The sequence below is a fragment of the Podarcis bocagei genome (genome assembly GCF_964188305.1).
Source record: "Podarcis bocagei genome assembly, chromosome: 1".
NCBI classification, from domain to species: Eukaryota; Metazoa; Chordata; class Lepidosauria; order Squamata; family Lacertidae; genus Podarcis; species Podarcis bocagei.
Window position 1 is genome coordinate 83,998,169 of NC_138125.1, and position 16,858 is coordinate 84,015,026.

The window sequence follows — 16,858 nt, forward strand, 5'->3', positions numbered from 1 at the left end:
TTAAATCATACAAATTAAATTAAATCAATCACACAAATTAAAGCTATTTTGCACAGGCTTTTCCTGGCATGGTAAGAGCTTTTAAACTCTCTGCCTTGCTTACCAGGCTCTGGGATGCTCTCGCAAGTTCTCACAGGAATTTGAATGACCCCACAAAATCTCAAAGAGCACCCCAGAACCTGATAAGCTTAGGGGTGGGGGGGACAAGGCCTGTTTGGTGCATGGCTCCAAAAAGGTAAGGCTGCTTGTGCTGGGTTGACCTTTCTGCCTTTACAAGCCATCCCCAGAACATAACCCATGTGATTGTATTGCATTGGTTAATTGTTCATTCAGTCGTAGAAACAGAAACAGTTCCTAGGATACCTTTGGAAAAAAAGCAGATTGTGTAATGTGCTTGCCTCCTAATTTGAACATTTGTGTTTGTTTCTCAGTTTCACAGATAACCCACAAATAAGAGAACATCCTGCTGCTTATACGTGTTTTCAGCCCAGTACAGGAAGACAGTACACAGACACTTTATTATTCACTGACTGGAGAAAGCTGAAGAGTGAAAACAAACAATTCAGGAAACACACCAATTTCCTGTGGAAAACCCCCAGTCCAAGGGTAGGACTTGGAGTTTAGATTTTGACCCAAGGTGTCCTTCATGTTTATCAAGGGATGGGGATGAGGGAGAGATAAGCTATGCAGTAGATATACTTTGTACAATATTGCAACATAAGGAAGTTTTTTTACTGTTTCTAGACATCTGCTGCTGTGCATATCATATCTAGTAATGTTTCTTCTGGTGTTATATGTGCCTTCTGTAGTTGACCTTTGTAATGTTTTACTTTGAAGTCTTTATGACAACATTTTAGGTTCCTGTTAATTATGTTACTTCAAATGTATACTCATATTTGACTTTTTCTGTCATGTTTTGTTCTGGATTGTTTTATTTGATGTTTTAATACAGGTTGTAAACCACTTTGAGATTCCCCCTCCCTTAAAAATATAAAGCAGATTAGAAACGGAATGACTAAAAATAATTATCGTAGCTTTTAGTAAACAACTCTAAACAGTAATAGCTGCTGTCTTCAATAGCATATCCTCTTTTACTATTTTGCAGTTCACATGTTCTGGAAGGGATTGTTCCCTAAACACAGAAAAGAAGGTTTTACATGTCACTATGGGACACGGGTGGTACTGTGGGTTAAACCACTGAGCCTAGGGCTTGCCAATCAGAAGGTCGGCGGTTCGAAACCCCGCGACAGGGTGAGTTCCTGTTGCTCGGTCCCTGCTCCTGCCAACCTAGCAGTTTGAAAGCACGAAGTGCAAGTAGATAAATAGGTACCACTCCGGCGGGAAGGTAAACGGCGTTTCCGTGTGCTGCTCTGGTCCACCAGAAGCGGCTTAGTCCTGCTGGCCACATAACCTGGAAGCTGTACGCCGGCTCCCTCAGCCAATAAAGCAAGATGAGCGCCGCAACCCCAGAGTCGTCCGCGACTGGACCTAACAGTCAGGGGTCCCTTTACCTTTACCTTTATGAGGTATACATCTGAACCCACATGTGTGTCCACCATATTTCCAAGCGGCTTAGAATCTTTTGCTGGAGTTAAAACGTGTGTGCATTATGAACATGTATTTCTGCCCTTGATCTTATGCCCAATAAGGCGTTCACACATCAGAGGAATAAAGGAAGATTGATTTATTACATGAAATGAAAGTGACATTAGTATATGGGTGCTATTTCAGATAGCAAGGTTACAAATTTAAGCAGCAAATCATACAGCACACAGACCTTAATTAGGAGAATAAAAGGATCCCAAACAATCTGAAAGCCTGAAGGGCAGGTGCAGCCATTGGCCACAGCCGTGCACTAAAAGTAAAGTGAAAGAGAGAAGGGAAGGATATGCCTGTCCTGAAGTGAGCAGAACCCAAGTCGGGGTTCAGGGGTCTGTGCCTTCCATTCGGGAGTTCTACTCTCCCTGTCAATATCCTATACCAAAGTTGCAGCCACAGCACTTAGCCTAGATGGGCAGGTGACAAAGAATGTTAGGAAATTGGTAATGTTGTATTTTTGAGATTGCTGGGTTGTTAGTGAGATAGCAATGAAAACCTCTATCTTAGCCTCTTCACAAGGGTTTGAGGGAAGACTACGCGTTGTTGTTATTGGCTGGAGGATCAGGGTTGCCTTCAGTGGGACTTACATCTTGTTTGAAGACAGGAGATGGCGATACAGTTGTGGCCTGAGAGACACACAAAATTAATTTACTTAATAATAATAATAATAATAATAATAATAATAATAATAATAATAATAAATAATTTTTTATTTATATCCCGCCCTCCCCAGCTGAAGCCGGGCTCAGAGTGGCTAACAACAGTCAAATAATACATACGAAATTTATTCATTGTTATCATCTTAGCATCATTTCCTGCAATATTCATCACTGCAATATTTATTAAAACAATTTCCCTTATTTCTTCCGGTGTATTAGAACTCTTACTGGTCTCCCTTCTTTTATGACTGACTGACCAAACATGTTGGAATAATCCAAAGGATTCTTACTGCTAAGGGCCTGAGCCTAATTGATTATGCGGAACAATTTTTAAAACTATGTTACGGCATGATTGGAAGGCAATTGTGATGATATGTGTCCTAATAATTAAGTGATGCTTTGTGTCCTAACAATTAAGTTATGCATCCTTTTTACAGCATCTAGGGTCTAACTGAGGTTACAACATAGTTCCTATTAGCTAATAAGAGGGGGTCAGTGGTACCACACATATTTTGAATCTAGAGATTCAATCCAGTTAGAAATATTACAGGTAGCAGTGCTAAAAAAACTGGAGAACCAATTCTGGTCACACTGGAACAGGAGCTCGAACTCCCACCAGTCCCAGCAAACATGACCAATTGTCAGGTTGATGCGGAGTCCAAAAATATCTGAAGCACCATGTTGGCTGTCCCTGCACATTTCCAAACAAGTTACCAATTTGTTTTAAAAAGGCCCTCAGCATTTTATTGTGCATTTACCCTTATAAGAACATTTTTGCAAGCAATTAGCGCTCATATAATGCATGTTTATATATAATTTTCATATGCCTTTTCATATGCACATCCCATTAATATTCACATTATTTTGGTAGGAGAACTACATAACACTTAGAGATCTACAAATTTTGAAGAATAGCACCTCTCAGGTGGGCACCATTGTCATTATAAAAGGACAAGGTTGCCGTTCATGGTGCGTTCCGGCACCTCTTTTTCTAGAAAAATAGCACTGCAGCCCAGGGCTTTCATGAAGTGTGAGTTAGGAAGGTTCATATTAAAATATGAACCAAACCAAACTTCTCTCCCACACCTAATGGGGACTGATTCAGAAATCAAAACTGAAATGAACGCATCTTCTCATAGAGAATCACACCTCCCCATGTACAAAATTGTTGATTTCGGTTGAGGAGAAACTATAATCTTATGAACAAGAAGGATAACCTTGAGAGAAGACTTGCCCTCTACTCTTGGGAAATGAGAAATAAGTGCAGAATAAATGAGTTGCTTGAACAAGGCACAAAATGTCCTCAAAATAGCCCGTGGCCATGGATGATGAGAGTCAAAATTCAACAGCATCTGGGGGCCCAGTGTTGAAGAAAACTGTTCTAGGCTGCAATAGACTCAGGATCCAGACCCAGCATCTATGACGGAATACCCCTATAGATTGAAGGAGGCTATTCATATCCACAAATAAATAAATTCTCCGTACCATCTTCTCCTTGGACCTTTAAGAATGTTCCTCTTAAAACTTGAAAAAAGATATTGAAATGCTTACCATGTCGCTGCTGGCTGCCTTCATCCCAAGATGTGCTAAGGAAACAGTGATGGCTAACTCCAGCATGGTGAGCAGGAGGAGAAGGACGGCGAGAGCAGTACCTGCAGACTACACAGCAGAGAACCATGAATTGCATTATGTACTTGTCCCTCCTACAGATTTGTCCAGCTGTAGCATTGAATTACGTCCTGCCCTACAACCTACTCTTAAAAAGCAGCTTGGGAACAGTTGGGGACAGTGAGGTGGTGACCACTGTGATCTGTTTGATTAAAGCGGCAAACGCACACCTGACAAGATTTGATAGTCTGCTATACTTGGAACACACACATGAAGCTGAAAACATGTGAAGGCTCTTAATCTGGAATATGACACATTCTTGTTAATTCATTTTACACCGCATAGCGTTGTATTACATTGTACTACATTGCTAAATCAGCTGTACAGTCAAACCTCAGATTTGACAACTGAGGTTTGACTGTATTATGGATCCACTAAAGGCAAGAGCAATCTAAGGAGCCCATGTGAGAGTACCCTCACATAGCAACCCTTCCTTAGCATTTGCCTCAAATGCTTTTAAAACCCAAGGACCTGCTGATGACTAGCATCCTGCAGAACAGTGTAGCGAACTACACACGTCACACCATTATTTCAGAACCAGATTAAATTGAGTCCATCATAGCTTTGAAGGACAAGCACAATTGCATTCTCTGTTGAAATGGCATGTGAACACCAGTGTACACGATTCTTTCCTTCACCCCTACTAACAATGTCAGTAGTACTCTTCATTGCGTACATCTTTGCCATCCTACAGTTGTATTGGGTTGGCTAACCTTTGGTCCACTGGATGTTGCTGGATGACACCTCCCCTCACAGCTTTACTGTTGGGCATGCAGAGTGGGGCTGATGGGAATTGGAGTCCAAGGACATCTGGAAGGCCACACCTTGGCCAAACCTGTCCCACATCCCTTGCACAAAGGTGACAAATGCCTGAGCAATGGCCCATTCAAGAGGTGCCTTTGAATCCCATTACAATAGTTGGTTTGGAGAACTATGCTCCACCAAACACAGTTGGGGTTACGCTGAAAAGTATCAGGTGTTATAGACTAATAAATGCAAGAAAACATGGCTTTAATATACCAAGGCACCCAACAATGGCATTCAACCATGTGATGTTAGGATGGTTCTGAGAACTGGAGTTGCACTCAATGAAGGAGGCATTGAAGTGCCAAATAATGTGGCTAGCGCTGTGGGCTAAACCACAGAGCCTAGGGTTTGCCGATCAGAAGGTCGGCGATTTGAATCCCCATGACAGGGTAAGCTCCCGTTGCTCGGTCCCTGCTCCTGCCAACCTAGCAGTTCAAAAGTACGTCAAAGTACAATAAGATAAATAGGTACGGCTCCAGCGGGAAGGTAAACGGCGTTTCCGTGCGCTGCTCTGGTTTGCCAGAAGCGGCTTAGTCATGCTGGCCACATGAACTGGAAGCTGTACGCCGGCACCCTCGGCCAATAAAGTGAGATGAGTGCCGCAACCCCAGAGTCGGTCATGACTGGACCTAACCGTCAGGGGTACCTTTACCTATAGGTTAATCCATTGACTCTTAGCTGAAAAAGAACAAATTTCAGATGTGCTGAAAGTGCAGAAATTTCTCCCAGACTCACAAGTTTGCCAGAATTCCACATTTCTAAAGGCACAACCCAAAATGCAAAGAAAGGACATGCATGGTCAAAAGAACCACACAGGCAGTTTCAACTTTACTTGCTGTTTTCTCCACAGTACTCCCCACGGCCTCAGAGACAAGCTGTCTTTCAAACTAAGCAGTGGCTAGTCTCCTTTGCTGTAGGAACCTGTGCTTTGAAAACAGGAAGTGAGGCTCAAGGTAGGTGCATGAGTCTTTCCCATTGACACATGCTCTCATTACTGGATGTTGCCTGTAAAGTCAATGTTTTTCATACACGTATTTGCTTGTTAACTTACCTGCAGAAAAAAGCCTTCAGAATCACTATAATCTCTTTTATTATTTATATCTATCTCCATTGCATATAGAATGATGCCAATTGTGGCCATTATAGCACTTGTGATGTTCATTCTCACACTGGACATAACCTGAGAGAGAGAGAGAGAGAGAGAGAGAGAGAGAGAGAGAGAGAATGAGTTTACCAACAAAAAAACTTAACTGCCTTAAATTCACCACCCCCTCTACCCTTGATTCTTAACCTGATTTGCTGGTAAGCTGTACTATTCCTCTGTGGACATTATCTAGTTCACACTGCAGAGCAGCAAAGGCCAAGCCAATAGACCCTTCTGTCTCATAAGTAACCTGGTGTCTAGGGAATAAAGTGTCTGTCCCATGTTGCCAGATTCCCAATACCCTACCCCACCCCCTTGGGATAAAGGTTCATGGAATCAAGAGTTAGGATGGAGAAGAAGGGAAGAAGAAAGAGAAAACATTCTACATCTCACCAAGGCTTTGTTTGGGTATTTCTCAGCTGCCACAGACAATGATCCAGAAAAAATGAACTATTCAAAAGAAAAAGAAGAAAATGCATTTTGCTGCAGTTCACTTAAAATTCCAGGAAAATACTATTCCAATACTATTCCAATACTCGACAGTAGCGGCCAGAATATTAATTGCACAGAACTGGAAAAGTCCAAATACCCCAACGGTCAGAGATTGGCAAACAAAATTATTTGAATATGTTGAATTAGCAAAAATGACGCAAAAAATTAGAAACCAAAAAAATGCAAAGTTTATTAGTGATTGGAATACATTTATGGTATATATTGAAGGAAACTATAGAAACTTAAAAACTACTGCCAGTTTGATATAAATCTTATGACGCGCAAACCATAACAACTCTTAGCTGCAGAAAAAAGAAAGAATTTTTGATCAAGAAGCCCGAAATCAGGAGGGAAGGAGGTCAATAGGTGTGTAGAGAAAAGATCTAAATAGGTAAAGATATAAAGATTCAAGGAATAAAACAAGGAACTGTAACGGAAATTGATGCTATTTTTCTGTTGTGTATGGATATTTTTTCTTTTTTCTTTTTCTTTTTTCTGTAACTGTTGTTTTATTTTTTCTTTTGGTTATCTAAGTGAAATTCAATAAAAAGAAATTAAAATAAAATTCCAGGAAAATCAATCTACTTCCAACTACATAGTACTATGGCATAATGGGAGTGATGTCAAGTGATAGTATATTGTGCGGACAGGCGGAGACCCCCCCAACCCCAGGCGACACCCAAGTGGAATAATGACTCAAGACAACATGCTATGGGATTTACCGGTAAATTTGGCCACAACTTTCTTAAAGCTTCAAATGTAGGGAGACCTTGGCTTAGGCATTGGGTGTTTACCCCTCCCCTGGCCAGGGATCTCGGGAACATCAGCATTATCCAGAATGTGTGGGGATTGGGCTGGCTCTGGAGAACGTCTGTTCAAGCAGAGAGCCTGACCTCCACTTCACCGCCATAGCAGGGGAGAGCAATGACAACCTATTGGCGTATGGCCTATGCCTCCCCTCAAAACAACCCCTTTAATGGGGAACCCTGGGATTGCCACCACAGGGGGGGGCATGGGTCACCATTTCATGCCCCCCCTCATTTAGGGAAGATAGACTAAAGGATTCCGCCCAAGGCCTGAAACCGCCAAAGTTGTGACATTTTGATATGGGGAAGGCAAAACCTGCCAATGCAGGAAAATTCCTTTCCGGCCCTTCAACACTGACCATAACTTAGCAGTGCCTGCGTACCTGTGAAGAAGAGGTTAACCTGCAAAAGAAGCCTTAACTGAGGGAGGGCAGGGTGGGAGAAGCTCTGGAGCCGACTGAAAACTCCCAGGTAAGTTCTTCCCACAATAGTGGGTGTGGGCAGGGCGGTCCCTCCCCTTACCTGGCCAACTCTCTCCTGGCAACGCCTCCCCAGCTGGGACTGGTTAACTGGCAGAGGTAGGTGGCTACCTCCAGGTGTCCAGCTGGGGTGTGTGTGAATCAAGCCTGTACTGCCAGGAGCCGCATGGGATGGGGGGGGGAGGTCTGCACACGACCACACAAAATGTGCCTCCCATTTGATGTGGGGAGCGGTCATTTTTTTCCCTTATGGGCAAATCGTTAACTGAATCACCTCTGATTCAGAGGTGAATCAGAGTGCCCACACCCACTATTGTGGGCAGAGCTTACCTGGGAGTTTTCAGTCGGCTCCAGAGCTTCTCCCACCCTGCCCTCCCTCAGTTAAGGCTTGTTTTGCAGGTTAACCTGCTCTGATGGTGTTTCCTGCTTGGCAGGGGGTTGGACTCGATGGCCCTTGTGGTCTCTTCCAACTCTATGATTCTATGATTCTATGAGAACTTGTATATAACATATACATGCATTTCTGTCATTTGTTTTTAGAACTCAGGGCATGACACATTATTTCCTTTCCTTTCGCTTCATAATAATTCTATGACAATTCCATTTTGCAGAAATAAAGCAAAGGGTGACAGTGGCTTATTTTCCCTGCTGTTAGGCATCTGCACCCAAAAAGCCAAATGCTTGAATAGCCATTCTGATGTAGATCTCTTCCTCAAGGTTTAAAGTCACAGAACCATGGGCACTGAAACAAACTTCATTCTCAAAGGTGCGTAATACTTACAAATATTCCACTCCAGAATGGATAGCCTGTAATAGAAGTGAAAAGTTTGTAGTATCGACGAAAATGAACAATTACAATTGTCCCCAAGCTAATGTAGATCAGTCCCAGCATGACCTGGATGGCCTGTGAGAAAAAAGTACAGACAAGATCAAACACTCCCCTCCAAGGTGGCTTACATATTAAAACAAGAGTGCATCAACTGTGAGAGAACAAAACAACATCCTTGAAACTCTTGCTGGTCCCCAACGCCCATCAGCCCCCATGGTCAATGGTCAAGTGTGGTAGGAATTGGGGTCCAACAGCCTCTCAAGAACCACAATTTAACCACACTTGCTCTGAAGCAAGTTTTATTAATAATAAAAAGGAGAAGTAAGAAATCCCCTCCAAAAACTGCTTAAAACAGCTTTCCAAAAAGATGTGATTGTGGTGGTCTTCTGGATGCCAACATGTAAGAAGTTTCTAAAGCCTGGGGCCACCACTGGAAATCCCTACTGCTGAGTAAGTAAGAGTCCATGGGTCAGGGCTGCCATACGTCCAGATTCGGCCCTCAAAAAGCTCAACAACTTTGCCAAAAAAAGCTTTGGATTTTCACTTTTTGACATATGGCAACTCTACCATGGGATTGAAGATTTGCTCTGCTCTTCTCCCTCCCCACTCCTGCTAAGAAGAGGCATAAAGACAGATAACAAGAGAGATACGAGAAACCTCCAGATGTTCTTTCTATCAACTCCAGCTCTCTCTTGGCCTAGAAAACTCGACAGATACAACTTTCACATGGTGAATATAATGGGTGCCTTGGACTATCAGTTTTCAGAACCCAATCTCATCAGGAATTACCCTGAAAATTTCACTGTTCCTCTGTATATGTGAGTCAGTTGGCCAGTCAGTCAGTGAGGGCCGAAAGTGTTGAAATATCACTAACAAAGTCACATTGGACCAGAGGATAATCTGGTTGAATCTTTGTCTGGTCGTGCCCTGGTAAGATACCCTCGTGAATCAATTTAGTCCTTTCTACACTCTTGGCAGGAAAGTACCACCATTCCATGGACCTGAACAAATCAAAGAAACTTACCCCCAGAGTCTTGATCTCTATTTTATGGAGTTTCTTCAACAAATCTTCTTGAATCTGTTCGTTGTTGGACCCTCCAGGCTGCTGGCCTACATTTTCTATACATTGCACTGTCCCTGCTGGTTGAAGTCCAGGGAAATCCTGACCTGCTTGGATAGCACCATCAGAGGGAATCAACACTAATGTTCCATTAGACTTGATCACTGGATCTGTTGCCATAGCTGAGATGTCTGCAAAATGCAACCCATTTGGGGTGGGGGGATGAAAATTTCAGCCTCAATTTCCTAAAATATTAAAGGGACACAGCAGTACCCTTTAGTTAAGGCAATTGGCAAACAAAAATAACACCCTTGCCATGATAAGCCTCACAATCCTATAGCTTATAAAAGTGATGCCCGGAGAGCCAATGACTTAAAATTTTTGGATAGAGATAATCTTTCATTAGGACCATCAACATGTCATAAGTCAATGCAGGATAAAAAAAAACATAGGGTATCTATACCGGTCACAGACATTTCACCCTCCACATCTGGATTTAGGCAGATGGACCAAGGAAATTTGTGGGTACACGGAGTCATAAGAAAGCACAATTTGTGACATTGCACATCATTACTGATCATGGAGTCTGTTAAGACACCAACCTTAGCTTCTAGTCTTCTAGCTGTGTAGAGCTGGAGTCAAGATGAGAGGTGTTTTCACCATAATCTCTAGTGCAGTACACAGTTCTGACTTCAGTGAGAGAGTCTGCTCTTGAAATCTGAAACCCACAGCAAAACTCTTGACTGTTAACAAAGCTGGCCCAACACCTTTCCATAATATGAGAATCAGGGTCAGCCCAAAAGGTTTTGCTGCTGGAAGCAGACCATTAATTACTTATCCAGCACTGTTAGGACCAACTCTAGTAAACACACAAAAGTAGTGTAAAATTCAAACCTTCCACAAACTCCAGTAAGGTCAGATGTACCTTCAGTTCTTTGAAAAGGTTCTGGTTATTCAGCAGTGAAGGGAAATCCCTCTGCACATGCTCAGAAGCACTTGGTTATTCCTTCAAGTCTTTCAGAGCTGAGCCTTGGATCAGATTAACTACTCTCCCCAAATACCTTAACTCACATCTAAGCACATCACAATCCCTGATGTGCTTGTTCTCAGCCTGATAATCTCTCTACAAAGCGATAATGAAAACAGTGCTTATTGTTGGAAAATAGGAAGTAGGATGGCGTTGTTTCAAGTTATTCTTTTTAGGATGTGGTTTATCCAACCAACCAAGTATTTGCAAACTTGCATTACTGCAATAAGCCTAATATCACAATAAGCCTGATATTGCTGTAATCTTCAATTTGTAACTACAGATAGTTATAATAAACGAAGTCAGCTATTATTCAGATCTAATGTTACACATGACATACCTTCAAAAATGCTTTTTAAATATATTTCCCTCATTTTGCTGATGTTCTCCTCAATGCCTTCTTTGCCCCAGTCTTCTCCGATAAAGAAAACAATGCCCGACCTGAAGAATTTGGAGCAAATGATTCAGCAGAGGAAACACAGCCCAGAATAACTAAGGAGATAGTACAAGAATACGTGGCTAGTTTAGATGTATTCAAGTCTCCAGGGCCAGATGAACTGCATCCAAGAGTATTAAAAGAACTGGCAGATGTGATCTCAGAACCACTGGCAGTCATCTTTGAGAATTCCTGGAGAACAGGCGAAGTCCCGGCAGACTGGAGGAGGGCAAATGTTGTCCCTATTTTCAAAAAGGGGGAAAGAGAGGACCCAAATAATTATCACCCAGTCAGTCTGACATCAAAACCAGGGAAGATTCTGGAGCAGATCATTAAGCAAACAGTCTGTGAGCACCTAGAAAGGAATGCTGTGATCACCAATAGTCAGCATGGATTTCTGAAAAATAAGTCATGTCAGACTAACCTGATCTCGTTTTTTGACAGAATTACAAGCCTGGTAGATGAAGGGAACGCAGTGGATGTAGCCTACCTTGATTTCAGCAAGGCATTCAACAAGGTGCCCCATGATATTCTTGTAAAGAAGCTGGTAAAATGCGGTCTTGACTATGCTACCACTCAGTGGATTTGTAACTGGCTGACTGACCGAACCCAAAGGGTGCTCATCAATGGTTCCTCTTCATCCTGGAGAAGAGTGACTAGTGGGGTGCCACAGGGTTCTGTCTTGGGCCCGGTCTTATTCAACATCTTTATCAACGACTTGGATGATGGACTCAAGGACATCCTGATCAAATTTGCAGATGACACCAAACTGGGAGGGGTGGCTAACACCCCAGAGGACAGGATCACACTTCAAAACGACCTTGACAGATTAGAGAACTGGGCCAAAACAAACAAGATGAACTTTAACAGGGAGAAATGTAAAGTATTGCACTTGGGCAAAAAAAATGAGAGGCACAAATACAAGATGGGGGACACCTGGCTTGAGAGCAGTACATGTGAAAAGGATCTAGGAGTCTTGGTTGACCACAAACTTGACATGAGCCAACAGTGTGACGCGGCAGCTAAAAAAGCCAATGCAATTCTGGGCTGCATCAATAGGAGTATAGCATGTAGATCAAGGGAAGTAATAGTGCCACTGTATTCTGCTCTGGTCAGACCTCACCTGGAGTACTGTGTCCAGTTCTGGGCACCACAGTTCAAGAAGGACACTGACAAACTGGAACGTGTCCAGAGGAGGGCAACCAAAATGGTCAAAGGCCTGGAAACGATGCCTTATGAGGAACGGCTAAGGGAGCTGGGCATGTTTAGCCTGGAGAAGAGGAGGTTAAGGGGTGATATGATAGCCATGTTCAAATATATAAAAGGATGTCATATAGAGGAGGGAGAAAGGTTGTTTTCTGCTGCTCCAGAGAAGCGGTCACGAAGCAATGGATCCAAACTACAAGAAAGAAGATTCCACCTAAACATTAGGAAGAACTTCCTGACAGTAAGAGCTGTTCGACAGTGGAATTTGCTGCCAAGGAGTGTGGTGGAGTCTCCTTCTTTGGAGGTCTTTAAACAGAGGCTTGACAACCATATGTCAGGAGTGCTCTGATGGTGTTTCCTGCTTGGCAGGGGGTTGGACTCGATGGCCCTTGTGGTCTATTCCAACTCTATGATTCTATGATTCTTATTATATTTTTTACCTGCCCTTCAGCAGCAAGGTCCAGGATGAGTTGCAACAATTTAAAAATCATCATCACTATAATTATTACTTTATTTTGTCTAGCTGAAGCCATTTTAAAAAAAAGAAAAATACATAAAACAGAATGAACATAGAAAAGAATACATTACACAGTTAAAATAATTATTTAAACCAAACATTTGTTCAGAAAAGAGTTTGCTCCCCTGAAAAACTTATCATCTCCACAAATGTTTCTCCTTAAAATTGCTGCTCTAAAAGCAAAACAGGTCACTTTTTTTAGAGGTATAGGGGACTCATCCCCTAATAAAAAGGTAATTAAGTATCCAATTGATCTCTCTATTTGGAGATTTAAATCTTTAAACAAGACTGCTCTTAAATTTATGTAGATTAAGGCAAACCATTAAGTCTTTGGGTAAGTCTTCAGGCACATTCCCTCCATATGAGCAAACTCTCTCTTCATAGCAGCAGTGTCCTTCAACTATGGCAGAGTGGATTGACTGAAGCCGCAGAGCTACAAAGTCTTTTCTTCATTTGATATTTGTGATGCTGGTTACATAGTGCAGGCATGGAGTCTAAATGGGAAGCTTGGCATACAAAGTGGCACATTTAGACAGCCAGGCAGAAGTGTGATCAGCACAAAAACCATGCTTTGAAATGTGAGATTTCATGTGGTGAGATGCCATCTCAAAGCCTAACGAATTCAGAATGTCCAAAGAGTGGCCGTATTTGCTCAATAACTTGTAGCATTTCTTGATTCCAAGATGGGACCGCTCTAATGTTAAGATTCAGCATCTCCTTGAGAGCAGAAATTACTAAAATGGGCCTTATCCCCCTGACCTTTGAGGCATAGCTTCTTCTCCCAGTTCAGATGGCTCTGGCAGGTGCCTAGCTCTGCCTCCAGCACAGCCACTTTCTCCCACAGGGTCACCACCTCGGCACTCGACGATGGAACTTTGGACATCCTTCAGCTTTTACTGCAGATGCAGCGGCTGAACAAAGCAAGCCAGAACCAAGCAACCGTAATGACTGCTAGTCAGTACGCACAGCCCCTCAGCGCCCCTCGCAGCCAGACAGCAGTCTTGTGAAAGGCCCCGCCCCCTTCACTCTCTCACCCACTGCTTTATTTATAGGGGACCCACCAAATGAGGTATGGGGGAATGGTGGAAGACTTTCTTAGGGGCATTCAAGTGACCCAGATCTTGTTTTCATAACAACAGGAAGTGCTACCATATTGAATGGGATAGAATGTGTTAGAGTGAAGCAGAGATCAGAACTTCCAGTAACACGTTGAAATGCTGTACTGAAGTGAAGACCCCTTGGGAATTCAGACCTCTGTGTGACAAAATGAGAAACAATAATGGCTTAAGGGTTTTTGTTAGAGCTCCAGCATTTTCAGGGCAGTTGGAGACTGTGCAATACCGAAGGGCAAGGATACATACTCCAGCCTTCACGGAACAAAGACCACCTTCCAAACAAAGCATGGAAGACTCAGTTCCCTTGGAGAGCTCAAAAATAGCAGGAAGATATTTATTCTGGAGAATTTCCAGATTTGTTTTTAGAAGAGTTTCCCATATTTGTGCACCATAACAGATTTGTGAGAAGTCTTTGGCTTCAAAAATTTTGAGGGCTGGGGGAATGTGTCTACCTCCTTTGCTCCAATAAAACCTTGATAGAGAGTGAAATCTGTGTAATAATTTATACTCTAAAAAATGGGAAGGCACCTGGGGAAGAGGGAATAATTGGAGAAGTGTATAAAGCCAGGGGCAGATCTTCTATAAAACTAATGAATCTTAGTTTCAGAGCCCCTAATTCCAGAGGGGCACCAGAAGCGACTTTAGTCCACATTGCTTAAAAGTTTGAGGTCTTGTTGACCCAATTTGAGTTGCACGACTCAAATTTATTATTCTTTTGTTGTATATATTTCAACTATCCTAAAATTTGAGAGTCAGTAGCACATATGTTGTAAAGGTGTGGTGATCTGTCATGCAACAGCCCCATTGAAGAAGATAACAGGGGTTACCCAGACCTTGTTGCTAGTTGCAAAGGGGTCCCCATAACAGTTCATGCTTCAGGGCCCCCAAAATGTAGGTCCACCACTGTATAAAGCAGCTGTCTATTGATGGACCTCTATCCTAGCAGCTCTATTTACAGAAATTAATATTAGCAGTCACTTTCCCCCTCAATGGAATATTCGTATAGTCATTTCTATATTTAAGAAAGATGATCCTAGCAAATCAGCCAATTATTGCCCTATTAGTTTGTTGCACATCTCATTGAAAATATATAACAAATACTTGTGAAATAAATCACCTTATTGGCTTGAGTCTAGTGAGATGATAGCAGAAGAACAGGAGGGGTTATATTGTAATCACTCAACTACTGCTCACTGCTTTGTACTTTCCCATCTGGTACATAAATATGTAAAACTCAAGTGCAGATGTTTATTTGGAGTGTTTACTGACTTTTCAGCAGCTTTTCAAATCAGTATTAAAAACAGATAAAATAATTCACTGTCACAAGAAAAGGGAGGGTTATTGTGTATACCGTATTTTTCGCTCTATAACACGCACCCGACCATAACACGCACGTAGTTTTTAGAGGAGGAAAATCCATAGGCATGCCACCCGTAGGCATTTCCTCCATAACACGCACAGACATTTCCCCTTACTTTCTAGGAGGAAAAAAGTGAGTGTTATGGTGCAAAAAGTACGGTAATTCCTCAGGTACAGGAAGAAACAGGAAGTGCTGTCAGCATGGCAATGTCCTTTCCTCATAAACTTGTTGAAATCACTGTAGTTCTCAATTACATTTGTACGTACAGTTAAGAGTTACGATAGTCAAAGAACATTCAGATTTAATATTACACATGACATATCTTCAAAAATGCTTTTTAAAGCTATTCTCCTTGTTTTGTTTATGTTCTTATTAAGCTTTTCATCTGCTGTTCAGCAGCAGGTCCAGGGTAGGTTCCAACAATTTAAAAATCAGTATTAAAAACAGTGAAAATAATTTTACTGTCTCAGGAAAAGGGAGGGTCCTATTGTGTGCAATTCCTCAGTGGATGTGTGTAAATCATCACCACAGGCAGAAAAGGGAAGTGTTGTCAGCATGGCAATGTCCGTTCCTTAATCCCCCATCTGACAAAATCTTCTTGCTCAACCTGTAGTGGAGGGCCAACAAAAACTCACACTAGATGATTATAGGAATACCAAGTTCCTCATATGAGACATGAATGCATGCTCATATTCTACCACTGATATGCTCAAAATATTAGAAGTGTATTAAGCACTTGAAGGCTCTTCGGTTAATTGTCAGTCAACACTTACCACATACTCTCCAAAGTCTTGTACTGATTTATCTACCGATGTTTAATGCTTTAGACAACGTTCAGGCCTGTTTGGTTATTTTTTTTGTACTGAAATGTGTTGTATCAAAAATCTTCATGCAATGCACTAGTTCACTGTACATTCCCCCGATTGTGTGTTATGTGCTTTTGTTGAACAATACGGGAAACCCATCCTAGAAACCTACCAACTAATGCTATGGCCATTACATCCCCACCCCATATATGACTTTTTCTGATGAGAAGGGCAAAATTTGGTGGTGGTGGTGACTCATCATGTAGCTGGCTACCATTTCAACATCCCTTCAAAACGACACCTCTTCATAACATTTTGTGGCATTCTGTTAAGAACAGCATCCCTGACTGGCAACAGCCATTAAAAATGGGCTTGATTCCCTCACTCCCCAAATAGGGGAGCCATGCCTTGGGTAGAGTGAGGCAGCAAGATGTGTTTTTTCCTTTTAAAATATTTTTTAAAAACAGCTGCTACATGTGAGGACATGGAGGTTCATTGTTTCCGCTTCAGCATTTAAAATTAAAGCTGTGGCAGCAGGAGTCTCCACAGCTCTAATTATAAACATGCGAAGGGGAGAATGAGAAAGGAAATAGAGTAAAAGAAACCGTTTCTTTCATTGCCACTCTGGTGAGATCCCCTCCACGTTAACCTCCAAAATGGCTGCCTCAGCTTGTCAATGATTAATAGGATTATTATGAAAAACTGGGTGTGTTTTTTACTGTCTGCCTGTGTCATTTCCTTTGATTTGAGAAATGCAAATAACTATTCTCATAAACATGCTTATGAAGAACCTGCGGTCTTGATAGATCATACACAGTTTTGAAAGGTTTTGGGGAAATGTATTTGTA

At 42.1% G+C, this 16,858-nt stretch overlaps 1 protein-coding gene across 4 annotated transcripts; it reads right to left on the reverse strand.

Moving 5' to 3' along the window:
• Positions 1 to 1,669: 1,669 nt before the first annotated feature.
• On the reverse strand, positions 1,670 to 13,649 carry LOC308590776 (membrane-spanning 4-domains subfamily A member 12-like). 4 transcript variants are annotated; one of them, XM_081201006.1, is made up of 7 exons: positions 13,489 to 13,649; positions 9,508 to 9,734; positions 8,436 to 8,558; positions 6,271 to 6,327; positions 5,785 to 5,913; positions 3,810 to 3,917; positions 1,670 to 2,225 (listed from the first exon to the last, which is right to left on the reverse strand). In XM_081201006.1, the coding sequence occupies exons 1-7, from the start codon at positions 13,610 to 13,612 to the stop codon at positions 2,133 to 2,135; spliced, it is 861 nt and encodes a 286-aa protein (XP_081057132.1). In that variant the 5' UTR covers positions 13,613 to 13,649; the 3' UTR covers positions 1,670 to 2,132. The 4 variants fall into 4 exon arrangements, with proteins under 4 accessions (XP_081057132.1, XP_081057135.1, XP_081057133.1 ...); XM_081201009.1 differs by lacking the exon at positions 13,489 to 13,649 and adding an exon at positions 10,469 to 10,661; XM_081201007.1 differs by lacking the exon at positions 13,489 to 13,649 and adding an exon at positions 10,469 to 10,661 and having other exon boundaries at positions 9,508 to 9,788.
• Between the last annotated feature and the right edge of the window lie 3,209 nt (positions 13,650 to 16,858).